This window comes from Mus caroli, unplaced genomic scaffold (genome assembly GCF_978045245.1).
Source record: "Mus caroli unplaced genomic scaffold, Mus_caroli_1 scaffold_18, whole genome shotgun sequence".
Classification (NCBI taxonomy): Eukaryota; Metazoa; Chordata; class Mammalia; order Rodentia; family Muridae; genus Mus; species Mus caroli.
The window spans coordinates 60,866,042-60,893,841 of record NW_028227273.1 but is presented as its reverse complement, the minus strand read 5'-3'; the positions used below and the strand labels follow the sequence as shown (position 1 = coordinate 60,893,841).

The following is a 27,800-nucleotide window of genomic DNA, read 5'->3' as shown; positions in this document are numbered from 1 at the left end:
TCCCCTCGCTTAAGGAACATCCTGCTTCAGATTCTACAACTATCCCTTCATATGTAACAGGCCAGGTCTAGTGTAGTGTTCCACTCTTAAATGTTGTGCCAGAAGGACAGAAGCAGGAGGAAAACCTGCTCCCCTCTCCTGCTTAAACATCCGTGGTGGCTCACAAGGTCTTCCAGTAGAAGTCTCATCAGCACGGAGACCCTCGGGGACCACCCAGGAGGCATTGAGGATCTTGTGATAAAATTCTGGTCTGATGCTCATAGTCACTCAAAGAACAGGAGGCAGTTCTGTTTATTCAGAGATTTAAAGAGGTAGGAGCATGGGTGAGCAGGTCCCAAGGCAGCTGTGAGGTCACTGTGCGCCGGCGCTCAGCAGCTCCACCCGCAGCCACAGCCCGCCCTCCGCGCGCAGGATCAGCTCCGGCTTCCGGCGCGGATCCTTGTCATCTGGCAGGACGCGGAAGCGCAGCAGGGTCAGCGCCAGCGCTACCTTTATCTCGCTCATGGCAAAAGTCTGTCCTATGCAGTTCCTGCGGAAGGACCGGTGGGGACTCTGACTGCGTGAGGAACCAGCCAGGCATCCTCGGATCCAACCTGGCTCAGTCCCCTCCCCCCACGGTCAGGAGGGCCAAGGGGGCACTGATGTGCCTGGGACCCTGCGTGGGTGTCCGCATTTTTGGGACCTGGCCTAGTCCCAGCGCCCAGTACAGACCAGGGCGTGACTCTGAGTACAAAGCATCAGCCTTTGACCTTGCCACCGCAGGCTCTGCACACCTTTGCACATAATGCAGGCAAAGGTCGAGGAGGAGACACAGAATCCTCATTCACCCAACTGTCCCCTGGTCCCACTGTCAGACCCAGACTTCTCCCCCTCACCCAAGACCACTTCCTCACCTGCTCCCCGCTGAGAAGGGAATAAAAGCCAGAGGTGACCTTTTCTGTGGGTTTTCTGGGTCAAATCTGAAGGGGTTGTAGACCTGTAGGCCAGGAAAGACTACGCTAGTGGGTCATGTCTCTTCCCCATGTCCAGGCTGGTAGCTCTGGTTTCTCTGGTAGGCTTGTGCCTCTTCTCCAGGCTCCAGAGTTGGGGAAAGGGTAGAGTCGCACCTCAGGGTCTGGCCAGACTGAAGGGTTGTGGTGAACCCCAAAAATGCTGATGACACAGATGTTCCCTGTTGAGCAAGGAGACAGTTAGGCCAGGTCCATGATGCTTCTGGGGACCACCGTCCTACCCAGGCCCCTCCTTCCACTGATACTGAGGGCACCTTTGGGGATGACCCGGCCATCTGGCAGCTGAACGTCCTGGGTGCAGCATCGGGAGATTATTAAGACTGGGGGATGCAGCCGCAGACTCTCCTTGATGCACATGGTCAGGAAGGGCAGCTGGGCCAGGTCGTCCCTAAGGAACACAGCACACAATTGTCCAGGAGCAGAACCAAAGTCTCTCTGCCACCGAGTGAGACTGATCCACAATTCTGTACCTAAAATATTGTTTGTTCTTAAAAATATTAAAAATTTAAAATTATCCATGTTCATGTGTGCTATATGTCTGTGGAGGCCAGAAGAGACTTGTCAGTGGACCAGCTTGGCCTCCAACTCAGAAACTAAATTTTAATGGCCTCGTGATGGGAGAATTTGAAAAGTCAAAGCCCAGAGCGGTTACATAAGGAGCATTTGTGAGAGCCTCCTGTGGGAGGCTCAAGGGACAACTGCACTACTGTTGAAAGGGCCATAGGAAGCTGGGGGGCCTGTCGGTGTGAGGATGTAGACATGTACAGAGGCAGGAGAGGGCCCTGTGCTGCAGACACTGTGGATATAGGCATGTGCAGAGGCTACCTGTAGTGGAGAGATGGCAGCTCAGGGACCCAGCTGAACACAACATACTGAGTTCTAAGACAGCCTACATAGTGAGACTGTGTCTCAAAAAACAAAAGATTAAAAACATTTTTTAAAAGAGTTCTTGTATACCGGAAAAGAAAGGAAGAAAAGAAAGAAAAGCATAGAAATTCCAAAGTTAGGAAAACAAAGTTATTTGATATGTCAAAGAAAAAGGCATGTGTGGTAGATCTAAAGATGATTGCCATGTTCAGCATGTCTGTACAGTGGTGTTCATTCATACAGCACAGTGTGCCACAACTTTTCAGATTGTTCATCACTTTCAAGTTCTCTGATATATTCTGATGAAGACACAAAGAAATGAGCACTCTCTGAGTCTCTGTGTGGAAGTGGGATTTTCCAAGAGCCACTAAGTTATAGAACTCAAAACTTTTGAATAAAATGAGTGATGTTTTAAAAATTATATGTATATGTATGATGTGGGGGTGGGGGGGTGTGTCTGTGGTGTTGTGTTGCGCCTGCAGAGGCCAGTGACATCATCAGATCCCCTGGAGCTGGAGTTCCAGGTGCTCCTAACTGCTGAGTCACTTCTCCAACCCCAGCATAGATTCCTAAGGCCTGACTTCAGCAACTAGCCTTGGAATTTGTCCTACACGGGCATTTATATGGGCTACAAAGGGTCCAAGTACACAGATATTTCCTACATTGTGTCTTTAGAGGAAAGGCTAGAAGGCCAACAAGATGGCCCACAGGATAAAGACACCTGCTGGCAAGACCTGAGAACTTCCGTTTAACCACTGGGTGCCACATGGTAGAAATTCTACAAATTGTCTTCTGAGTTCCACATATCCATCATTGTACATGTGTGCCCAGGTGCATGTGTGTGTGCACACACACATATACACAAACACATACACACATATACACACACAGGCATGCATGCACACACATGCACCCTGAATAACATACAAAATGTGAAAAAGAATAAAAGCCATCAAGAATGGAACGTTTTGATAAGTCATGGCACACTCATTTAACAAAATCCAATGCAGTTAGTCAAAAGGTAGCAATAGGAAAATCACTAGTTCTATTACACATTGAATAGTAAATCAGCACAGAGGTACTAAATGGCAATTCAGCAATATTTGTTCTCACTGAAAATATTTCTATACATGTGGAATAACTCTCCACACGTATAGAAATGAACTGAATAATGGTGGAATGCCATTCAGAACACAAAAGAAGGAACAGCTAGGCACAATGCTGAGTAGAAAAATACATACACATGGTATGGTAGACACTGCTGAGGGAAGACCTACGAGGCCATTTGACTGAAGGGCCTAGAGATCACCCAGGAGACTAAAGGAAAGCAAGCATGGAGAAGCTGTTTGCCCAGCTGCAAGGCAAGCAATACCCTCCAGCCTCCAGCTAGTGACTTTCAGGCTCTGTGCTGCATTCATCCCTCAGCCAAGCTCCCCAGGGAGCCTCTAGGCAACAGTGAAGCACACGGACTACAAATGCCTAGCCACTTCTGCCCACCGTCTAACTGTCCTAAAGACAGCACACCACACATCTTTCTTATGTTCATTTTGAGGCAAGTATTACTTTGTAGCCTAGCTCCCTAGTGCTCAATATAATTGGCAGTGCCGCCCTGCCCCCACCAAGATTCCTGCCTGGATCATCACACCTGGCTTTTCCACTCTCTCTCCTGCCTTCCTATAGTGGCTTGCAAAGGTCTTCAGCAGACACACCTCTGGTTACAGCTCAAGTTCTTAACAGTTCAAAACACTGTATTCCCAGCTCTAGTCTCATGAGGAGCCTCCCTGGTCCGCACATGCGCATTTCCCAAGTATCCAGGCATGTTATGTCCCCCTGACTCCTAAGCATGCCAAACGGTCTCGTGCACGCTTTCCTCCTGGTATAGCAGAGACGGCTCCTTCTGACTGTCTCATTCACTGTACCATCAACCAGCTTGCCTTCTTTTTCTTCTTCTTCCTAACTCTGCTTTTGTCAGTTTACCTCAGCTGTTCTGTAGACTGAAGCAGAACACTTGAGTCCATCATTGTGGTACCAGTGTGGGCAGAATAGTAAATATTCCATCACAAACCGGCAAACTTAAAAATGCATCTAGGAATTGACATGGTGACGTAGATTTATAATGCTAACATTCAAGAACGGGGTATGGGGATTGATTTGAGGCCAGCCTAGACTACAGCAACAACTTTACTTCAAAAACTGGTAACCCTTGATTTTGAGACAGGTGTTATACCATGTTGCCCAGGCTGGCCTTGAACTTAGAGGTGTGACAGGGTAGGCACTATGGACATGTTCCATGAATGAAGGGATGTATAGCTTTTACCCATTGAGATCCTTGTGAATCTCCAGCAGTGAGTGAAAGGTGTGAATCGAACAGTAGAGCAGAGATAAAGGGGAGCAAGGGTCTTAGGAAGGGAAAAGCAGAAGAGCAAAGGAGCAAGGACAGTCTGTTCTCCTGGTGCTGTCACTAACTTTTCAAGCAGCTCTGTAGGGAAGATTTCCCCAGGCTACAGAGCATACGGGTGATTTATAAAAGCTTGCTCATGTTGCCTAGCCAGGCAGTGGTGATAAGAATGGGCTTTGAGATCTTTCCATCACTAAACATATAGCCTTTCTCTTGATGGCTAGGATGGGTGTCTTCCTCTGAGCTCAGCTCTTATGAGCACCAGAAAATGATGGAAGAATCAACAAAAAGAACTTCTCTTTCCCATCTGGGGAGCAGAGGCAAAGAGAAGGGCCATAAAACAGACAACAAGGACCTGAGCTCACCATTCAATCTCCTCAGACTCTCGGTCCCTCAGCAGCTCCTCAACCTCCTGCCGGCAGCGCTCCTGGTATTCTGGGTGCCTCGCCAGGTTGTAGAGAATCCAGGAGAGTGCACTGGTGGTGGTGTCATGGCCTGAGGGACAGACAGGAAGGCTTGTGTCTCATGGCTGTTTCAGCATCACAGGCTGGACAGTGTCTAGACAATGAGGTCCCCAGGAAGGATGGAGAAGGAAGGGATGGATGGAAGGAATGAGATATCCTGGGTGTCCCCCAACAGATGAGTCTGGGACTAACAGTTTCCCACCCTTTCGTTAGCCCTACAAACAGACCCTCACCTCCAAACATGAAGGTGTCAGCCTCTGCTCGGATGTCCTCATTCGATAGTCCCTTACCATGTTCATCCTGCACACAAAGCAAGACCACAACTGATACAGTATCTGAGCACGTCTGAGTCTGTCTTTCAACAAGTTCTGACACCCACTGAGCACTGGGGTCCCCTTGTATTATCCTCAGAGCCTGCCTCACAGTTTTCTTCTCAGTTTTCTGTTCTTTGTTTCTTCTACACCATATTCAGCAGAGCCACCTCTAAAACTTACCTCTAACTGGACCCTCCATTTTACAGTCACCATCTATGTCTCACTAGAACTCTTTAGATTAAGTTCAATTTCTATCAAGGTTGAACAATGAGATCCATGCAACTTAGATTCCAGAAAAACCCACCTCGGCCATCAAGAGAACATCAATAAAATCTAAAGTTTTGGTCTTAGTCTTGGCCTGTAGGAATTCAACACCCCGAGTATTGAGGGCGCTGCGTCTCTCCCTGATGACAGCATCTGTGAAGTTGTGCACCAGGTCGCAGGCTTTGCGGAAGCGACGCCCATCAGCAGTGAGGTAGTACAGGAAGTCCAGGTACAGGAAGGGCTGGCGGTGCCGTTTCACTACAAGGGAGCTAAGTTCCAGGATTGCAGCAATGTATTTGCTGTCAGACCTGCAGGGCAGGCCAGAGAGAAAGCAGAGTCTTAGGACACATGAAACCCCAGAACACCCCAAGGCAGAGACACAGGACTAAGACACCTCACCCACCCTCACCCATCAAAAGTGCCCTCCAAAAGTACTTCTCTCTGCCTCTCACTCCTTAAGAGCCTCATGTCCCTGATTCCAGGTGGACTTCAGCATTATTATCATCTTTCTTTCACTCAGCACCTGTTTCTGCAGTTCCTCCTTGATGTTCCGTATTTTCGGCACCGTGCTCAGATCTTTCCCTCTCTAGATCCTATGTTGTATATCTACCTGACTCTCAGTCCTCTAAAGAGTTGTTATCTAAATCCAACTGTGACTTTAGCCCACCTGTTCTTCTGGCCAGTCACAGTGTCCCCAACCTCCTCCTAGGGTCCAGGGCTCAGGTTCCCAGGCAAAGACAGAGAGAGAGACTCACTCTTGGCAGTTGCTGTCGACACTGAAGATGCATTTCTGCAGGCTGTCCAAGGTCATGAGGCTGATGTGTTCAAACATATCCAGACGGGAAGTGCCCTTGGAGGCCAGGCACTGCCACTTAGCCTGGCCAGAGAAGTGGTATAAGATTGGGCTGAGTCTGGTCTTCTTTGCACCACTGCACTCCAAACACCAGAATAGTCCCACCCTGCTCGGAGCCAACCTTCTGGTGCTCTGCCCTAAGCACTGCACCCAGGGTAAGCCAGACATGGGTGAGCACAGACGTGTTATCATAGGAGACTAACATGCAAGGTGGGGAGGCAGGAGCACTGGGTTCAAGTCCACCTTCTCTGTTCAGCTCACTATCTTCTCAGTCCCACCTCTTCAACTTAATAATAACTTTTTAATAATAACTAAGTTTTAATAATAATAATAACTAAGTTGATCTGATTTTTTTGCTCCACAACCATACTTAAATATTTGCTTCACTACTTATATTTATACTTACTTATACACTACTTATACTCTCTTACTGCTGGTGAATTTTGACACACTCTCTGACCTTTCTGACCCTTAGTTTCTGCTCACCCTGACATTCTCTGTGTCTCTCTGTTCTCTGTCTGTGTCTGTCTGTCTCTCTGTCTCCATCTCCATCTCTGTTTCCGTCTCCGTCTCCGCCCCCGTCCCCACCCCCGTCCACCTTCCCTTCCCCCTCCCCGTCCCCATAACCCAGGTCTCTCCATGCTAGGAAACCCAGACTCTCTCAAGGAAGATAAAAAGCCAGGATGGATCTAGCTGGACCACCAAATCCAGTGATGTTATTCTTTTCTTTTTTAAAAAAAAAAACTACTTTTCTTAGCTAGTCATAGTGTAATATGCCTTTAATCTCATCAGGGACAGGTGGATCTCTCTGAGTTGGAGGCCAGACTGGTCTCCACAGTCACTGTGTCATAGTGAGTTCCAGGACAAAACAAAACAAAACAAAACAAAACAAAACAAAACAAAACAAAACAAAACAAAACAAAACAGCAGCCCCTTTCTTTTGTTTTTAGTGATGGGTAGGAGCCAGGGCTTGTGCATGCTAAGCAGGCTTTCTAGCACCAAGCTATACCAGAGACCTTGCTTGTTTGAGACAGGGTCTTGCTGTGTAGCTATGAACTCACTGTACTTCTGCTTCATCTGCTAAGTGGGGGGATCAAAGGTACCACTCATCATGCAGAGCTTAAGACAAATGACTGTAAAGTGGTGTGGTGTGTAAACAGCGCTACTGTGCAGCAGACAGCGTTAATGTGTGCTGACTTTCCAAAGCTCCTGTGACCAAGAACAGAAACACATCCTTCTGAGCTTTCTCTGTATGTAGGAGCATGGCTCCGTGTGTTATCTCGTCTATGCTTAAGTATAAATTATTATTCCCACTTTACAGACAGAAAATTGCAGAGTGGTGGTGGCACATGCCTTTAATACTAGCACTTGGGAGGCAGAAACAGGCAGATCTCTGAATTTGAGGCCAACTTGGTCTACAAAGCAAGGTACAGGATAGCCAGGGCTACACATAGAAACGTCTCAAAAAAAGGTGAAAGACAGAAAGACAGACAGACAGAAAGAAAGAGAGAGGGGGGGAGGGAGAGAGACAGAGACAGAGAGAGAGAGAGAGAGAGAGAGAGAGAGAGAGAGAGAGAGAGAGAGAAAGGGAGGGAGGAGAGGAGAGGAGAGGAGAGGAGAGGAGAGGAGAGGAGAGGAGAGGAGAGGAGAGGAGAGGAGAGGAGAGGAGAGGAGAGGAGAGGAGAGGAGAGGAGAGGAGAGGAGAGGAGAGGAGAGGAGAGGAGAGGAGAGGCTGGGAGAGGAGGCCCCTGTGGTCCCAAAGGCATCTTAGCAGACCCACATCTGCTGATTACATCTGAAACCACGTCCCTTTCTACAAGGCTCCAGTAGGGCCCTGGGTTCCAGAAACTCACATGCATGATGTTCACGCTCTGGTTAAAAATCTTCACATAGGACTTCAGGATGTCAAAGTGGAAGGCAGGTGTCAGCAGGCGTCGGTGGTGGCTCCACTTGTCACCAGCACTCATCAGGAGCCCATCCCCTGGAAGGGCAGCCATGACAGTAGGCAAGGGTAGTGCCCTCCCTTAACCCTCAAGGGAGTCCAGTGGCCCTCACTTTCAGATACTCACCCAGCCAAGGCTTCAGGAAGCCATAGAGAGTCATTTCCTTGGGTGCAACAGCAGCTGACACACAGAAGAACAATCGAGAGCCATGGAAAAGGTAGGCAATGGACTTTAGGAGGGGTAGAGACCCTCAGTCAGGGCTGTGCACTTCCCTCCCCAAACTCAGCATGACAAGGAGGGGGACAAAGACATAGAAAGCAGGGATAAGCAGGGAAACCAGAAGGGGCCAGACCAGGCTGCAGCAGCAGGTAGAGCAAATGTCAGATTAACATGGCACACACGCCCCATCATGCCTTCCTGGGGTCCTACTTTGTCTAGCACATCTTCCACATTTGAACCCAGCACAACACTTTACCAATCTTCCTGGAAACCTAGGACACAGTGTCTACTGTAAACCTCTGATCTCACCTGAGACATCCTGGGACATATGACACATGTTATCATGACCTGTCATGGTCACAACACACATGGTCTTCCTTGGCTACCCCAAAATAGGCAATCATGAACATTTGGCAGTCTGGTATGACCAAATTGTGCCCTTCAGATACACCTCAGACAAGATTTAAATATGGTCCAGACATTTCCTAACTCCTGTCACCTCCAATAGCATTCTGGCAAGATGGAGAATTCTTGACTGAGGAGCCAGAGGCTGAGGAAAGCACATGACATGTGAAGGATGCCCCATTATTCATTGTTCCAAACCATTTAAATACTGGGACTTGAAGCAGAAGGGTGATTTTGGAGGAAGAGGGTGAGCAGAGAGTCCACTATAGCCTAGATGGGTCCAGCTGTGTGTCATTGAGCCTGGGGCTGGAGGGGGCAGTAGCAGATCTAATTGGTGCTTCCATGGGGACAGCGCCCTGTGGTAACTTGGAGGATGGGGAGTCCTTGGCTCTCAGCACTTGAAATATCCAAGGAAATGCCTGAACCCTGCTGTACAATAATGGAGAAGCATAGGATGTGGTAAGGAGAGCAGTACCAGTCCCATGAACCTCAGGGAAGCAGCTGACTACATGGCTGAGCTCTGGGATGCCAGGCTGGGATGCCAGTCTTTTGTTCCTCCACCATCATCTCCCCTGCCCACCCCTCCCACTATAAATGTGCTGATTGGAACCGAGATGAAAGGCAGTTGTTGTTTTAGAATCTTAGAACTCTGTCATCTCAGATGATAGGCTCTCTGAATAAAGCACAATTTAAAGATTAAATTATAACTTCCTCTCATTAGCATTCTCGATGATAGGCAGTATGAATCTCAGTATTCTGGTTACTCTCTGGTACCTTTGCCCGAAGGCTTTTTGGACTCTCCAATTAGTCACTGACTTATCAAAGACTGCCTAGACCTGGGGTCCTACACTCACTTGAAGACTTTCACTGCCCCAGCTCCTGACACTCCTGTCACTTCCTATAGCAACTTGAGTTCAACACTTCCAGTTTTGCTCCTGGGTTACAACTTGTTTGGCTTTCTAACCAAGAAAGTTGTTTTGTTTGTTTGATTGATTGGTTGGTTGGTTGATTTTTGGAGGCAGGGTTTCTCTGTGTAGCCTTGGCTGTCCTGGAACTCACTCTGTAGACCAGACTGGCCTCAAATTTAGAGATCTGCCTGCCTCTGCATCCTGAGTTCTGGAATTAAAGGTGTGTGCCACCACCGTCCAGCTTAGCTTCTGCTTTCTAAATGTGTTGTAGTGCAGATTTTTCTTTCTTCTGGGTTACGGCACATGAGGCATCAGGTTAAAGGTACTGTTCTGTTCTGTTGGTTTGATCTAGTTTACAATTCTGTCTGTTATCTTGGTATAATGCGTGTAATATACTCCATTTCTGGTGACCACCAATTAGGGAAAAATATCTTCACAACTGTCCTGATTAAGTTTATTATCTGATAAGAAAAATAAAATGATCTATTACTATAAAAGTTTTGGTCACTGTATGTATTACATTATGGGGGTGGGGTTGTGGAGGCCATTAGATATTTCTCTAATTGTCATACTATTTTAAAATTATGGTTTTTAGTCAATGATCTGAAACTAGGGAAAGATTAAGTATCCATTTAAACCTTGTTCCCAGTTAAGAGTGCACTCTGAATTCATGGAATTGTTTTGAACTTTTTTATTCTGTGTGTGTGTGTGTGTGTGTGTGTTAGTCATGTGGAGGCCAGAGAACAAATTTGTACAGTCATTTCTGTCATTTTCCTCTTAGTGAGTTCCAGAGATTCAACTATCAGGCTTGTCCCATAAGTGCTTTTAGTTGCCAAGCCATCTCCCCAGTCCTAATGTGATTGTTTTTATGTATCGTTATGTATCTATAACAGTTTGCAACAAAATTTCATCTGGCCTTAAAGATCTTGAATTTGAATGAGTGGCAGATTTACAGTCTCTACCTTTTAATTATTTGATAAAAAGTCAGATATTTGCTCTCTCCCACTGTTTTCAGGGTAACAGATGTCTTTTGTAGCTCTTACTGTAACTACTAGGTTGGCATAAAGATTTTGGTTCCCTCTCTTAGGCCTTCTTGTTTAGACACTACACAAGATCACTGAAGGCTTTGTTAGCTTGCCAGCCTTTGCTGGAATGTAAGATTCTGTAACCTTCAGACATTAGTGAAACAAAGGAAAAATGTGTAAAACAGAATTTAAACAAAAATCTAAGCAGCTCAGTAAAATGTGGGTGAGCAATATTACTCTGAAGCAAATGCCATACTGCCAGGCTGAAAAGAATCTTCCTTAAAGATAGTAATTATGGTGGTTGAAGGTAATTAGACTTCCTGGGGTAAAAATTCAGTAGGCTAATGTACAACTAAAATCTAGTTCTCTGGTTAAATCAATGCGGTTCTCTTAAGATATTGATTTGTTCTTGGTAACATTTACAAAACCAACTAAAAATAAAAATTTATGTTTAATGAAGGCATGCTTTATCTTAACTTTGTCAGGCTTTTAACTACTTAAAATCTGAGTCCTGACAAACTCAAGGTTTATTTAAGGATGTATTTACAACTTTTTCTTAAAAAAAAAAAAAGATTATTTGGTGCTGTTTTTACTTGTGTGGTTTGTACGGCACATGTGCGCAGGTGTTCACAGAGGCCAGAAGAAAGCATCAGATGCCTCGATTCTGGAGTTATGGGTGGTTGTGAGCTGCCTCATGTGGGTGCTGGGAACTGAACTCAGGTCCTCTGCAAGAGCAGTGAATGTCCTTCACCACTAAGCCAGTTCCCCAACCACCTCTTTTCAACTTTATAAGTAAGTTTATTTTAAGATGGTTCCAGTTGCTGATTTTATTTTGCTGATTGCTGGGCATGTTGCAAAACTCTAACCAGGGTTATCTAATTGTTGTTTTCCATAGTTCTAGCCTTTCTCTATAAAATTTATAACCAGGGGCTGGGGTGTAATTCAGACGATAAACTCTAGGCAATAGCATGCAAGGAGCCCAAGGTCCGGTCCTATAACCACATAAACATAGTGTGGCTGTGTACACTTTTAATCCCAGCATTCAGGAGACGAACATAGAAGGATCAGGAATTCAAGGTTATTCTTGCTACATAGCAAAATTGGGGGCAACCAGGACCTGTGAGAAACTGTCTAAATAAACAGACTGACAACCACTTTTAACAAATGACCCTAATTACTAAACTAGTTTTCTTTAAATATTTACTGCTATTGGTTGTATTTTTAATTCTCATCAAACTGTGCTGTCAGTTGACATTTTGCAGAAGTAAAATTCCCAATAAAAGAAACCGAGGAGGCTCAGTGGTTAAGAGCACTGACTGCTCTTCCAGAGGTCCTGAGTTCAATTCCCAGCAACCACCTGGTGGCTCACAGCCATCTGTAATGGGATCTGATGTCCTCTTCTGGTGTGTCTAAAGACAGCTACAGTGTACTCACATAAAATAAATAAATCTTTAAAAAATAAATAAAAGAAACTGTGTAGTTCTTTAAAAATGCCTGGACAGAACACCATCTACTTGCAAACAAAATTGAACTTACAAATGGGCTTTAGGTGGAGTGCTCAGCCCTCCCAGCCCAGTGGTTCTCAGCCCTCCTAACACTGCAATCCCTTAGTTTCCTAATGTGGTGGTGATCCCAACCATAGAACTATTTTCGTTGCTACTTTATAACTGTAATTTTGCTGCTGTTATGATTCATAATGTAAATATCTGATACACAGATGGCCTCAGAAGAGCCTTGTGAATAGCAACCCCAGCGGGTTAGGATGGCAACTGCAAGTCTTTTAGTTGGTTACAACTGGTCATAAGGGGTTTTGTTGATACTAGCTCCTGACATCACTCAATTGCCTCCACTGGAACAGATCTCTTCCTGGTGATAAAGGACAACTGAGACCAAAGCACCAGATGGTTAATCAAGAAACCAAACCAACTCAAACAAGAAAATGTGGTCAAAGATAAAAGGATGCCAAAATAAAAATAAATTTGTGTTGGGCATGGAGGTTCACGCTTGTATACTGGGATCAGTATTAAGAGGTTAAAAAGGAGGACCATGAATGTGAGGCTTCTCAGTGAGACCCTGTCTCAAAGTCAACAAGGAAAATGGAGTCACTTGTGCCAGTTCTTCCAAAATTAATTGGTCAAGTGGTTATTATTTTGTAAATGATTCTCAGGATGGAAACATGGCTCAGTAGTTAGGAATATCTGCTTGTTCTTGTAGTGAGCATGGGTTTGATTCCATGTGATTCACAGGCCCGTGTTTTTCCAGCTTCACTCCTGAAGCTGAAAAACAAGTTGCACTTGTCTGTGAAGAGATCTGACAGCCTGATCTAGTCTCCAGAGGCACCTACACATATGTGGTGCACAAATATCCACTCAGGCACGTGCACAGAAACACACACACACATACATTAAATAAATCCTTTAAAAATTATTTTTTGGAGACATGGTCTCTTTTTCTCACTTTCAACAGCCTTGGTTGTCCTATGTAAGTCAGGTTGGTCTCAAATTCACTGAAGTCCAACTGCCTCTGCCTCCTCAGTGCTGAGATTAAAGGTATGTGTCACCTAACTCAGTTCAAATAAATATTTTTTTAGAGTGGTTCTTCTACTGGAGTGACCCACCAGAGGCTACTAATGTAAGAAAACGGTTTTGAGGCTACAGACATGGCTCTGCACTTGAAAGCACTTTGAGCTCTTGCAGAGGACCCAAGTTTGATTTCCAGCATCCACATGGAGTTCATAACAGCTCATAACTCCAGTTCTAGTGATGCCCTTTCTGGCCTCTGTGGGCAGGAAGCATGCATGTGGTACACATACTTGTATGCAGGCAAAAAACCACATAAAATGACAGGAACAAATCTAATTTAGCATGTAGAAGATAAAGGAGGAGGAGGAGGAGGAAGACAAACCCCTCTCCCAAGCAGCTCTCAGTTACTACAGCTCCTCAGATAGGGGTGAGACGTAGGTGTATCTTTGTGAGTTCGAGGCCACCCTGGTTTACACACTGAGTAGCTCCAGGACAGCCAGAGCTTCATAGAGGAATCCTGTCTCAAAAAGAAGATGAAGGAGGAGGAGGAGGAGGGAGGAGGGAGAAGGAGGAGGAGGAAGAAGAAGAAGAGGAGGAGGAGGAGGAGGAGGAGAAAGAAAGAAGAGTACATGTATGTGGACAGCACAAACTACTTGATCACATTTTTCTTTTCTTAGAGAGGACACAGGGTTAGGTGGGTAGGGAAGAGGGTTAAATTGGAAAGGAATTAGAGGAGGATGAATATGATAAAATATGTATTGTACAAAGTTCTCAAATAACAAATAACAAGGAGAAAAATAAGAGAGGACCTCTAAACTCAAAAACAAAACAAACAAAAAACTTGTTTATGCACATGGTACATGGTACCAACTAAATGTCTTTTATGCTCGGCTCCTGGTTGTATGTTGTTTATATTTCTTTTAGACATATCCATATCCATATCTATCTATCTATCTATCAGGACTTTTCACACCAAGTCCAGCATTTCACCTCAAATTCCTTCAGATCAAAAACTGAAAATAGAAAAAACAATTCACTACTACTGTTCCAAAAAAAGTATAAATAGTTCAACAGCCAAAAATGTAGGCTGTGCTAAAATTATCTAAATCGAATAAAAAGGTTAAAATAGTTAATAAAATTGTCTTTGATATACAAAAGATAGAGGTTGTTGATCTGACTTTTCTAACCTCATGGCTCCTGAATGTTACTGGCCATGAAAAAGCCTTCCTGAAGTCCCTCCTCTATTCGTTTTGGTACAATCACTTACTAGTGTAGGTGATGTGCTTGGACACACACAGACTTCTGCTGGGAGAGCCACTTAACTGGAAGAACCTAACAATCAGCTGGACGCTCAGACATAGGGCAAAAGCTTTTATGTCAAATGGGCCTTATAAGACATAACTTTTGTTTGGTTTGGTTTTGGTTTTTGAGACAGGGTTTCTCTGTGTAGCCCTGGCTGTCCTGGAACTCACTCCGTAGATCAGGCTGACCTTGAAATCAGAAATCTGCCTGCTTCTGCCTCCCAAGAGCTGGGATTAAAGGAGTATGCCAACACCACCCAGCAAGATATAACAATTTTTAATAACAGTGGAAAATTGTAGAGATGGAAGAGATAGATAGGGGGACTTCATATTCTCTATTAGAAGGAAACAGTTTCACTCCATGTTGAGGAAAGAAACCTACACATTGTAAACAGATCTGTAAATACACAGTTAATGGTTTGTTTATCCTGAGGTAACTACTCTCAGCCCAGGCAACAGTAAGAAGAATGGAAGACAGACCGCAGACACTAACGGAACTCAACATCTGTGGTAATGTCTTGTCCAAGCTCCACAGAATTTAATGCCATGAACCCCAGGTGGTCACCTGACCAAAGGGGCAAATCCAAGCTCTGGAAATATTGACGGACTTTTATTTCTCTCCTTCCCTATATAATCTGCTTGCTTGAAAGATATATGTGTTGGGGCATGAGGAGGCCAAAGGCCAAGCTCAGGAGTTATTCTTCTGGAGACATCTACCTTGTTCTTCTGTTTGTTTTGTTGTTTTGTTTTGTTTTGTTTTGTTTTTAGGTCTCTCACTGGGACCTAGGACTCACCAATCTGACAAGGCTAGCTTGCCAGTGAGCTCCAGGATCCGCCTGTCTCCACCTCTCAGTATTGGGTTTCAAGTGCATACCACTATCCTTAGCTTTTTCTGTAAGGCAGTATTTTAAGGTTGTGGTGGTTTAAATGAGATGGCTCTCATATCTCAGGATTTGCATACTTGGTCATCAGTGTGGTGATACTGGGGCAGGTTAGGAGACATGGCCTTGATGGAAGAAGTGAGTCACTGGGGATAGATGCCAACTTCCTCTTCCTCCAATTGATGGTGTGAGATCTGAGCTCCCAGCTTTCAGCTTCAGTTATCTGCCCTACCTGCCACTGTACTTATGCACTGCAGTGGTAAGAGACTCATCCCTCTGGAACCACCGTAAGCCCCAAGTAAACCTTTCTTTCTGTAAGTGGTCTTGGTCATAGTGTTTTATCACATAGAAAGGCGACTAATCACACGTCACCGGTGTCTTCTCAGGTCGCAAGTTATCTGAATCAAGTGCAACTTGTAGATGCAACATCTGTCTGTAACCAGCATTTGCACTGAGGGGCGGAATCCAGTCTCTTAGATCAAGTACCTCACACCTTCCCAGTCTCAATCCCAGTACTTGAAAAGGTGGCTAGGCCACCCGAACCAAGCAGCAGTGATTAGAGGAAGTACCCGGTCCTCTCATGAAACTCAAATCAAATTTAAAGGGACCCTAGAATATTTCCCAAACTACATGGACTTTTCTGAGGATATTGAGCTTCTAGTAGCCGTCTTGTACAGCAGAAAAGTAAAACCACCACAAAGAAAAACGTAACAGAACTAAGAAATACAGGTCCCGGCTGCCATTCTTTACAACATTTCTTCACTTGTGCTTGGAGACCTCCCTCTCTGACCTTAATAACAATAGACCCTTTACACTGTCTTCAGTGCTATGCATGCAACCTATGCATGTCTAGAGCAGGCAAGTGCTCTATTTCTGAGCTACACCCCCAGACAATAGATTCCTTTTCTCTGATTAGATTGAGCTTCCTTCTCTCACTACCCAAACAGACCTCAGCACTATGGGAGACCCAAGACATTGTCCAGTCTCATCCAGAAGATTGGTGACAGAGTCATGACATCTGTTCTATATGGCTTCATCCCCTGCTTAGGTTGGTCTGTGTAGGTGTGAGAAGGACTAGGAGAAGAAGCAGGGAAGACAGCAGTGCCTGAGAGATACCTGAGGCTTGGAGCAGGGGAGCAATGAAGTTCGGGTGGACGAGTCGCAGGATTGGGTACACAGGTCCAACCCAAGAGAGGTGGACATCACGGAAGTCATGGCCCAGATGTGTTATGAACTGCATGCTTTCCTCATTGTTCTTCATCTGGGAAAGGAGAAATCTGCTGCTAGCCCCAGAAAGGTGTCGTCCCACTCTGCCAGTCCCTCCTCGCCTCTCTCACCCCTTCTACTTGATCAATAATCTACGGTTCTTGCTGAGCCACAGCTGGGTTATTTATATGTCTCCCTTATTGTACTCATATTTCTATCTGAATGCCTCTCAGTCTCTTCATCTGTGTGTCTCTTACCTTAAACAGTGGTTTGATGAATAAATAGGACCTGCACCCCTGCCAATCAGTAAGAGGACCAACAAACTGGACAGGTCTCAAAATAAGATGCAAAAGAAAATTGCCTGTAAATATGTTAAAGTATTTTTAAATGTTTCAATCCATTAAAGAAAAACTAATTAAATGTACTTTGTGATTCTATCTCCACCTTGTCAGAATGGCTACCATCAAGAAAACAAGTGACTGGGGTTGGAGAGATGGTTCAGTGGTTGAGAGTACTGGATACTCTGCCAGAGCACCGGGGTTCCATTCCCAGCACCCTCATGGCAGGTCACAACTGTCTGCAACTCCTGTTCCGGTGGGATGAATGCTCTGTTTCAGCCTCCGAAGGTAATGCAAACATGTGCACAGACACACTTACAGACAAAACACAAGGCACATAAAAAAGTGTGGCACTATATGCTGATGAGAATGTAGGGGCAACTAAAGCATCTACTGTGTAAATCAGTGTGGAGGCTTCTCAAAGAAATTCTCAAGTACCGTATGGCAAAGTTGTATCGCTCCTTGGCATATACTCAAAGGGCATATACTTGGCACATACTTGTCTATCCATGTTTATCTCTGATCTTTTCACAGTAGCAAGTGAATGGAATCAGCTAAGATGTTTATCCACAGATGAATGGCTAACAAAAATGTGAGATGCAAACAATCAAATTTTGTTCAGATACAAAGAAAATTACATTTTGTCTAGAAATGGATGGAACTGAGAAAAACTGTGTTAGGTGAAGTAGCCCAGACACAGACAGATGAACACAGTATCTTCTCTGTGGATCCTAGCCTCTAACTATTAAATTTCTGTGCTTAGGTGAAATTGTGAAAATGTGGATAACCAGGCCCGTGAGACCTAAAAATGAAAAGGCTTTAATGTAGGGGATGGAGAAGACAACAGAACAAACGGAGGGGAAAGTGGGCAGGGAGAAGAACCAACCCAAACAAAGCATTTTCCTTAGTAGTGTAATTTAAAAATGGGTGTGTTGCTCTCTAACGTATCCGCTTTCTCCTCCCCTGTGCATACACGCATCTCTCACTTTGTTCCTATTGGATTCTTCCCAACGCTGATATTCGTTAATTCCCCTCCCTCCTCATTCAACAAACTTATCACTCCTTCCTGCTCAGAGTGGTCCTATAGTGTATTTTACTTCAACCCCAGCACACCCTTCTGCCTCCCTATACTGAGGTTAAAACAAACAAACAAAGACACACACACACACACACACACTTCAAGTTGGCTCCAATCCTGATTCCTAGCTCAGGAAAGCTGTGAACTTAGACCTCACTTCAAGAGGGACTTGCTGGCCAACGTAGGGCCTGAACTCGGGGCAGAAATGCAGCCTTGGGAAAGTGAGACGAGGAAGGAGAGGTTATGGCTTCAGTGAACTCTATGCAGAGGTTAGGGAAGGAGGAGCCTGCAGTAGACACTCGAGAACCATAGAGAGCTCAGGGGTGGGTATCACCTTGTAACTAAAAAGGGGAAACTCTTGGAAGGATGGAGACCTCAGTGTAGTTTAGATCTATGAGGAGAGAGACGGCATAGGATGCACCCAGGAACCTGGAAGTGATGAGAAGCAGGGAAGGAACCGGAAGCAACCGATGAAGCTGTTTCTGTCCATAGAAGATGACAGAGCAAGCAGATGCAAGGTTTTGTACAGAAGGCAGTCATCAGAAAATGGCCAAAAGAATGAGCCATGGTGAGCAATGCTGGGGAACTGGGAGAGCGACTCCAGGAGAAAAGCAGAGGCCTTTGACCTCACGTGCATTTTGTTTCCGGGATTGTTCTTGGATGTGATTTCGTGCCTCCTGTGACACACATTTACATTTAATTTATAAGACGTTTTCTCTCTTTCTCTCTCTCTCTCTTTCTTTCTTTCTTTCTTTCTTTCTTTCTTTTCTTTTTGTTTTTGTTTTTTGTTGTTGTTGGTGGTGGTGGGTTTTTTTTGTTGTTTGTTTTTAAAGATAAGGTTTCTCTGCTTAACAGTCCTGGCTGTCCTTGAACTCAGTCTGTAGGTCAGGCAGGATTCAAACTCAGAGATCTGGCTGCCTCTGCTTCCCAAGTACTGCAATTAAAGCCCTGTGCCACCATGCCCGGCTGCCATGTTTAAAGAGCAGAGTACAGTTTTATTGACTGTCAGAGCATAGCTATGGAAACCAGTCTGGATATGCTAAGTGCTGTTCTCAGTGTACCCTGAAATTGTATTTGGCCTTTTGCCTTGGTCTCAGGCCTTCCCAGATATACTCTGTGTATATATTCTGTGCCAGTCAAGTGTAGTTAAACTGTTCTGTCCTGAGAAAGCTGTGGGAAAGGGCTGCTCTGTGGGAAAGGGCTGCTCTGTTAGTATTTATGTGTTTCCTTACATGTTTTTTCTGAACTCAAACAACCTTCCTTGGAGCACTGCTCTCTTTGTTTCATTGTGTATAGAAATACACTGGAACTGAACTGAGACTGTCTACTGTGTGCGAGACCATAGTCCATTCTGCTCTTTAAGGTTCTCAAATACCAGGTCTTGTAGACAGACCTGCAAAGGTTGGCAGAGGTCATAAGAAGTATGTTGGAGGTGGGAAGGGAAGTCTCCAGTCTTATCACATTCTCCAACATTGCTGTGGAGAAGAAATGAAAAAGTATGGATAGGTGAGTTCCTACAAAGTAAAGATTCTAAATATCTATAAAGAAAAAATAATCAATAGGAGATATCAGGCCATGAGTCTTGCTGGGAATTTAAGCTAGAAGTGCTAAAAAAATAATATGGGGGGGGGGGGGGGCGGTGCGGGCATAGTGGTTAACTTCATCTGCCTAGCAGGATACCTACATTGTGCCTCTCATAGTCACCCCTCTGTAACTCTAGCTGCAGGAGAAATGACACCCTCTGCTGGGCTCTGCATGCACCTACACTCATGTATACATATCCCCTCCCACATATAATTAAAAATAAATCTTTAAAAAATAGCTAATGACATGTGACTTTCATGCCAAGTTAAAGAGACAAATATTGTAATTTATGTCATGAGTAGTTCTTTCCCACTTTGTTAAGAATAGGTTTCTGCAGGGGCTGGAGAGGTGGCTCCGCAGTTAAGAACACTCTTTCTGAAAAACAGAGTTCAGTTCCCAGTGCCCACACCAGGTGGCTTACAACTCTAGCTACAGTAGGTGATCCGATGCCCTGTCTCCTGAGGGCACATGCGCTCATTTGGGAATACACACACACACACACACATGCACACAGTTAAAATTAATTTTAATAAATTAAAAATATGTGCATAGATACACATACATTAAGCAGACATTTGTATTTTTCTTCTATTTCTTTACAATGTATCACAATGTTAATTGTAATTATCACATTGTAACTATCACAATGTAAATGTAATTAAGTATTGTAATCCTGTATTATCATTTTTTACATTAAGGGCTATTCAAAGACTAAGTATTCTTCAAGAGGCTTACTGTAGTACTGACTCTATGTAGGATAGCTACACCAGGTGGAATTCTGACTTTGTTATTGTACTGATAGAGATAAGTTAACCATAGTAGAAGGACTGTGATTGGGGTCATGATGACAAGATGAGGACTCGGGTGGTTAATTTTGATTGTAAATATGATAAGGTCTGGGATTAAGAGGCAACCCTCAAGATGAGTCTGTGAGGATATTTTCAGACCAAAAAAAAAAAAAAGTATAACAACTAAGGAGAGAAGATCTTGAGTAGATCTTGCACTTTCTGATGGATGGCTCAGATACAAAAAAGTTTGAGGGAAAAAAAAGTGTTGCTGGCCCCTCTGGCCTTTTGTTTCTTCCACATAACTGCATCTATCTATTTTTTTGGGGGGGGGGGAACAGAGTGTCTGAGATGTAACCCTGACTGTCCTGAAATTCACTCTACAGACCAGGCTGACCTTGAACGCAGAGAGCCACCTGCCTCTGCATCCTGAATGAATCATTCAGCCCATCTTTAATGACATTAATTTCTGCTTCTTTGGCCTTCCATTGTGACCTGGAGATCAGAATTTTCTGTGGAACTTCCAGTCCTTTGAGCATCCAACCGGGCTTGCTGAGGCATCCAGGTTCATAGACTTGGCAACTACTGTGCTCTCTCCAGGGCACAGATAGCCACTGTTGAACTATTCAGGCCCTGTTGATTTTAAGCCACTCTAACAAATTGTGTGTGTGCGCCTGTGTGTGTGTGTGTGTGTATGTGTGTGTGTGTCTGTCGCACATGTGTGCACATATTATTGGTTTGTTCTACAGAGCTCTAACTCATCAGGAAGGTTGGCAGGAAGCAGCAGAACTGTGATGTAGAGAGGAAAGTGGTCCTGAGAGAACTTGGAATGACAAACGTGAATACAGATTTTGGGAGGAAAGGGGGCTATGGGAGAAAGCAGCGCTTGAATTGATGGTATTGGAGGTGACACCCTTACAGGTGACACTGAAATGCTAAGTGTGACTCTGGCAGTAGGGAACCAGTGCAGCATAGAGCAAGGGGCACTGGGAATGGGGCCAGTGGAAGTATAACCACAACTGGAGAGGCCAGAAGGGTCCCTGGTGAAAAAGAACAGTCAGACTGGGATGCAGCCCAGTGGCCAAGAGCTTGCTTCACCTCAGTACCATAAACAAGACCGAAAAAGCTCAACTACTGCTCAAATTGGAAAATAAGAGTCCACTGGTGGTTCTTGAGAGTGAAGAGCAAGATAAGAAAGCATCGGGCCCGAGGAGTTTAAGGGAAGAGATACGACTCACATCTCTCTCTGCCCATCAGTGTCCCGCGGCAAATGGCAGTCCAGAGAGGTACAGACACTAGCCCAAGGACAAGGATGGACTAGGCAGGGGCCAGATCTTGGGCATGATGCACTGAAGCCTCAAGTTCTTCAGTGGAAATTGAATGGACTGGGGCTGTCCCTGCTCTGTGCTGCCCATCCTGGGAGCAGATTTACATTCACGAGGGGAAGAGACCTCAGATCATGAGTTTTGATCATAATGTGACCTAAAGCAGGCTGGGAGCAAGGAAGGGAGGAAAGGAGAAAGGCCTCGGATCCCGGAGAGGCAAGACAAGAGTGGAGTGGCTGCTGGGGCTGAGAGGTCTCCCTATGTCTTCCCTCACTTCTCTACTGTCCTGTGTTCCAAGCCTCTCCTGACCCAAGTTCCACAGTATCTTTCCAAACACGTTGGAAACACATCTACCCAGAGACCTACCTACTGCCACACTCACCAAGGCCAAGTGACCCCAGAACCAGCTCGGTTTAGGGGGCTGAGGGAAGCAACGAAGGCGACTGCAGTTGTCATAGAAGGCATAGATCCAGGCCAGAATTCGGGCTAGAATCCAAGAAGCCCCTCCCAGCAGCAGTAGATGCCACGGAGAGGCAGTCAGGGGCCCCATTCCCAGCCAGGACATACTCGGCTGTAGCATCCTGCAGGGCAAATACACAGAAGGTGAAATTCTGAGGCTCCGGAGAAGGGTGGGGACAGGCCAGTTTACTAGATAGGAATATAGCTAGCGATATAGACTGGGAGGACTTGGGGGCAGCGCAGGAAGAAGAACGAACATTGAGAGAGAAGAGGAAGAACACAACAGGCAGGACTGTTAGCATTCTAGAGGGCCTCAGCCTGAAGCATAAACTATGGGCGCAGTTTCCAGGAGACCAAAAGTCTCCAAGGACAGCCGACTCCCTACAGCCATTCCAGCTGTGGGCAGAGCTCTCCCTGTTCTGAGCCAGAACTCGCCTTGCTGCCTTCCACCCTGGCACCTTCTCTTATGAGCAGCGAGTCTTCCACAACCTCCTGTCTTCTCTGAAAATATTTTGTCCCTGGCTTCCGACCAGCCGGAAGCTGTATGGGAAGTTCAGCTGGGCTGAACCAGCCAATCCCTCCAACCCTCAGCCCAACCTCCAAGCCTGGGCAGGCAGCCAAGGCGAGTGGGGGCGGGTCTAACCTTAAAGGGATGGAACTGGACTGAAAGTCATAGGCTTAGTCTGGGTAACAGCATGCAGAACTGTGAGGCTCTGAAATGCACTTCCCCTCCCCTCCCCACGCCCAACAGCTGCACAGCCTGGCAGAGATCGATTTCTTCCTTCTTGAACCCTAGGTTCTAGATGGACCAATAATGCAACCCTGCAGGAACTCACTGGGTCAGAGAGTGTAGGTTGAGCTCATGTGAGGCTGAAGCATCAGAGATCTGAGGGAATGTATGGGGTTCAGGCTAAGAGGGGCCATGAGTAGAGGGGACACAGGCTGGAGGTCAGATCTGGGCGTGGGCTGATGTTATAGATATGCGTTAAATATTGGGGGTCAGGAAACTTCTATTTTATTTTATTTTATTTTGCCGGTCATGTTTTGTTCTATCCTAGGTGGCTGGACTATCCAGCCTCTGACTCCTGACCCTCCAGGCAGTGCCAGGCATGGGGTCCCTCTCATGGTGTGGATCTGAAGTTGGACCAGTAATAAATTGGCAACTTCCCCAAGTTCCTTCTGTGCCACCTAGCCCAACACATCTTGCAGGTAAGACAAATTGTGGACTGAGGGTTTTGTGGCTGGCTTGGTATCCTAAGCAATGAACTAGAAGCCTTGCCTGGTTATTGAAAATGGGCAGGTTCAGGCTAGGAGTTTTATGCTAGGAGTTTTCAGTAGGGTCGGCCTCCTGGAAGTTTCCATTGTACTAGGTTTCTACGCCACCCCCAAAGTGCCTTCCACTCTAATCATTTCTCCTCACCCCAAAAATGCCCCACCCCCATCCAGTTCTCCCAATATTTCCTCTCCCTCCCCCTCCCCACCTATTCCTTCCTGTTCTATCTGTCCCGAGTCCACCCTTGGAATCTATTCTATTTCTCCTTCCCAGGGAAACCCATCTGTCCCACTTTGAGCCATCTTTAGCATCTCTGGGTGTGGATTGTAGCGCAGTTATCCTTTGCAGCTAATATCCTCTTAGAAGTGAGTATGTACCATGTTTGCCTTTCTGGGTCTGAGTTATCTCATTCAGGAATCAGACTTTTGTAACCACGAGGAGGATCACAGTTTCAAGTCTGGACTGGGGTTTGTGGGAGAACTTCTCTAAAAAACAGTTTAAGAGGTGGGTGGGGTGGGGTGTATGTGGGGTTGGGGGGTTGGATGAACTCCATGCTGAATCCTGAGGACATACTGAGGGCAATTCAGATTTGGAAATTCTTCACGCAATCTCTCTCCTTGAGTCTTCTACATTCCTCCTACTGTCTTCCTCCCTTCTTTGCTCCCTCCCTTCTTCACTTCCTCCCTCCCTTCCTCTCTCCCCTCCTTCCCTTCCTCTCTCCTTCCCTTCCTCCCTCTTTTCCTCTTTCCCTCCTTCCCTTTCCCTCCCTTCCTCCTTACTTCTAGGTTGGATGATAATAACTTACAAAAAACTGTGACAAGCATCAATTATCCCAAACTAGGAAAGGAACACTTAAAGAAGGGTACCTTGAAGTCTGGAGAGACAGCTCAGTGGTTAAGAGCACTTGCCTGAAGTCCTGAAGTCAATTCCTAGCACTCACAAGGTGTTTCACAACTGTTACAGGATCTGATGTCCCATGGGATCTGTTGCCTCTTCTCATATATAGATGCACATGCAGACACAACACTCATATACATAAAATATGTATAATAATAATATAATAATAATAATGGAAAGGTTCCTTGAGAAATGGGTCCTTGTACAAATAAGCCTGCTTCCTACCATGGCGACAAATTATGTTTCTTTTCCTTAGAGTGGAAATTTCTGGTTTCTTTGGAGACTCAGTTGTGTCATGTGATTTTTTTTTTTTTTGAAACTGTCTTAAAGAGGATGTTTTTTGTTGAAGCAGACACATCGGAGGATGCTTTGCTAAGAACAGATACATGGTGTTCTTCTGGAGGCAGCCTAGGAAAAGGGCTTTTGTTTTGCTATAGCATATGCTTGAGAGAACACGTGATATTTGGAAAGGATATAAACATAGCCCAACAGACAGTGGACGCTGCTGGGTGGTATTGATACACCTTGCCATTCTTGGTTGGTCATCGTTGGGCTTTGCTAACATTGGTCTTTTCTGACGACGCTGGGTAGTATTGGTAGGACTTACCATTCTTTGTTGGTCATTGTTTGCCATGACTTCATAGAAAGAAATGCACCAAAAACTTCTGGAGGTGTTCTGGCAGCTTCTTGCCCCATCAGCAATAGGCAGAGCCTTGTGGTTTCTTCTGGATCAACCTGCCATTCTTGATTTGTGAATGGTGTTTGCAAGTAGATCGAGCTGCAGCTGCTGATTCCTGTGAACTGAACTGCTGATATCCTGACAATGTAGACTGGATGTGCTCCAAAGAACCATTTCTAAACAGGTCCACATCCTCCTTTGTCCTGTTAACCTTCCCTTTCCACTCCCTCTGGTGGGTGGTGGGCTAGAAGGGATGTTTACCCATTTCAGAACTCTTATTAAAAGCAGGTTTTGAAAAAAATCTAAGGCTACATTTCCCATTGAGTGTTTTCTGTGTCAGCTTGGTTGAATGACTGTGACCCAGTTATTTAATGAAAGGGACATCTAGGTGGCTGTGTGAGAGCTTTGTTTGTAGTTTGATGGATTGAAGAAAGAGCCACTACTGCCAGCTCTTCTTAGCAGCAGAGAGAACACACACACTGCTTCTTAGCAGCAGGGCAAAGCCTCTGTAGGACCGAATCTTGACAGCTTCCTAAAAGTTCTTTTTATTGATATGCATGAGGCACCTTTAGCAAGTCCTTTTCGAATACCAAACTTCTTATCTGACCCATCACCAAAGCAAGGAGACTCACTGGTGTGTCCGGCCTGTCTCTGGACTAAGAAGTGCAAAGGCTCTGAGAACCCTTCAAAAGGACAGCCCCACACATTCTCAGATAACAATCACTGACTAAAGCCTACTTGAAAGTTTAGTGCCATCACTCTGGATTCCCGCCAGATACGACAGTTCTGCTTTCTTTCTTGCATTATTTTTTCATTTGTATGTGTGGGCTAGCACAATCATGTGAAGGTTAGGGGACAGTTTATAGGAGTAAGTTTTCTGTACCACGTGGGTGCACAGTCCAGGAAGATGGTTTAGCTGGTCTAGGTTTGGAAGTCTCTGTATTGGAGCAGTTTGAGGTGGAATCCATACCAGGGAGAAAGAAGCTGTGGCTGACAGTTTCTAGTTTGTTAGTCAATACACTTAGAACAGATGTTTGCCATCCCTCGGAGCCTTTCCATTTCCATGAGTCTGTAGCCTCGGGCCCTTGAGGAGGCTGTGCTTTATTAATAACCACACACAATCAGGGCTGTGTTGGCTCTCTGCAGCCCCACCCCCAATGCCATTCTCCCCTCACCCCACCCCTTTTTTTTGTTTTCTGTTTTGGTCTCCATGAGAAAAGTAATTAAATATACCAGTTTTCTGTTACTATAAATAAAGTACATGAAACGAACAATTTATAGGAATGTTTATTTTGGCTCATGGTTTCAGAAGTTTTAGGCCATAATGATCTTCCTTTATTGGTTTAGGTCTTGTGATGGTTTGTAAATGCTCAGCCCAGGGAGTGGCACTATCAGGTGTGTCCCTGTTGGAGTATCTGTGGCCTTGTTGAAGTAGGTGTGTCACTGTGGGTGTGGGATTTAAGACCCTCACCATAGCTGCCTGGGAGTCAGTCTTCTGCTAGCAGCCTTCAGATAAAGATGTAGAATTTTTAGCTCTTCTTGCACCATGTCTGCCAGGATGCTGCCATGTTCCCACCTTGATGATACTGGACTGAACCTCTGAACCTGTAAGCCAGCCCCAATTAAAAACTGTCCTTATAATAGTTGCCTTGGTCACAGTCTGTTCACAGCAGTAAAATCCTAACTAAGACAGGGTCTATGGTGAAGCAGAACATAATTGGAGGGAACCCATGACACAGTAAACTTCTCATTGTGGCCTAGAGAAAGGAGAACAAGCCTGAGAACAGCACTCCCATCAGGATCCCACTAAAGTTTAATTTCCACCCATGGGGGCCTCACCTCTTACAGTCCCCACCTCCATCCATATGGCACTACCAGCTCACAACAAAACCTATCTGCAACACAGGAGCCTTGGGGAACTGTGCTGGCTAGTGTTTGTCACCTGGTAGGAGAGACACTGAACCGAAGAGGCGCCTCTGTCTTGTTAGGCAATATCTGTGTGGAACTTTCTTGTTGATTGATACGGGAGGGTCTAGGCTACTGTAGGATGTTGGTCCCCTGATGTTTAAGAGAGGTAGCTCACTGTGAATCCGGAGAGCAATACAGTACAGTAAGCAGCTTTCCCCATGGTTCCTGGCTCTGTTTCTGCTTGAGTTTCTGTCCTAAGGTTTCTTAAATGATGGTCTGTGTTTGGGATGTATAACTCAAATAAATTCTTTCCTTCCCCTTAAGTTGTTTTTAGGCAATGTTTTATCACAGCAGCCAAATGTAAGTAGAACAGGGCACATTTAAACACTAAAGATCAGGGCTTGGGATAAAATTCAGTTGTTAGAGTCCTGAGTTCAGTTTCCAGCAACACATAAAGCCAGGCATGATACTTAATCTGGTCATTGTTTCTTTTCTTTTTCTTTGTTTCTTTGTTTCTTTGTTTCTTTGTTTCTTTCTTTCTTTCTTTCTTTCTTTCTTTCTTTCTTTCTTTCTTTTTTTTTCTGTCTCCTTGACACAAGCTAGACCTATCTGGGAAGAGACATCTCGACCAAGAAAATGCTTCAATCAGGTTACCTGTAGGGAAGTCCATAGAGCATTTTCTTGATTAATGGCTGATGTGGAAGGGCCCAGCCCACTGTGCCTGGTGCCATCCCTGGGCAGGTGAGTCCTCAGGTGTACATGAAAGCAGACTGAGGAAGCAATGAGGAGCAAGCCAGTGAGCAGTATGCCATCGTGGCCTCTCTTCAGTTCCTGCCTTGAGCTCCTGTCCTGACTTTCCTCAGTGATGGAGTGTGAACTGAGAGCTATAAGCTG

The 27,800-nt window shown here is 45.3% G+C and overlaps 1 protein-coding gene across 2 annotated transcripts; it reads right to left on the bottom strand.

Moving 5' to 3' along the window:
- Positions 1-262: 262 nt before the first annotated feature.
- LOC110312367 (cytochrome P450 4F6) lies at positions 263-22,725 on the bottom strand. Of its 2 annotated transcripts, XM_021185912.3 has the most exons (13): positions 22,585-22,725; positions 22,073-22,271; positions 16,491-16,635; positions 8,240-8,293; positions 8,024-8,151; positions 6,073-6,194; positions 5,358-5,625; positions 4,973-5,039; positions 4,641-4,770; positions 1,265-1,398; positions 1,107-1,171; positions 894-976; positions 263-529 (listed from the first exon to the last, which is right to left on the bottom strand). In XM_021185912.3, exons 2-13 carry the CDS (start codon positions 22,268-22,270, stop codon positions 352-354), a joined length of 1,572 nt encoding a protein of 523 aa, XP_021041571.1. In that variant the 5' UTR covers position 22,271; positions 22,585-22,725; the 3' UTR covers positions 263-351. The 2 variants fall into 2 exon arrangements, with proteins under 2 accessions (XP_021041571.1, XP_021041574.1); XM_021185915.3 differs by lacking the exon at positions 8,240-8,293.
- Between the last annotated feature and the right edge of the window lie 5,075 nt (positions 22,726-27,800).

Bases quoted from the DNA above. Each gene is read 5' to 3' on its own strand.
- LOC110312367 (XM_021185912.3), bottom strand. From the start codon at position 22,270: ATGCTACAGCCGAGTATGTCCTGGCTGGGAATGGGGCCCCTGACTGCC. The intron at 8,152-8,239 runs GTGAGTATCTGA...CTGCCCTTCCAG, and splicing joins CTTCCTGAAGCCTTGGCTGG to GGGATGGGCTCCTGATGAGT. The intron at 1,172-1,264 runs GTGCCCTCAGTA...CTTGCTCAACAG, and splicing joins TGGCCGGGTCATCCCCAAAG to GGAACATCTGTGTCATCAGC.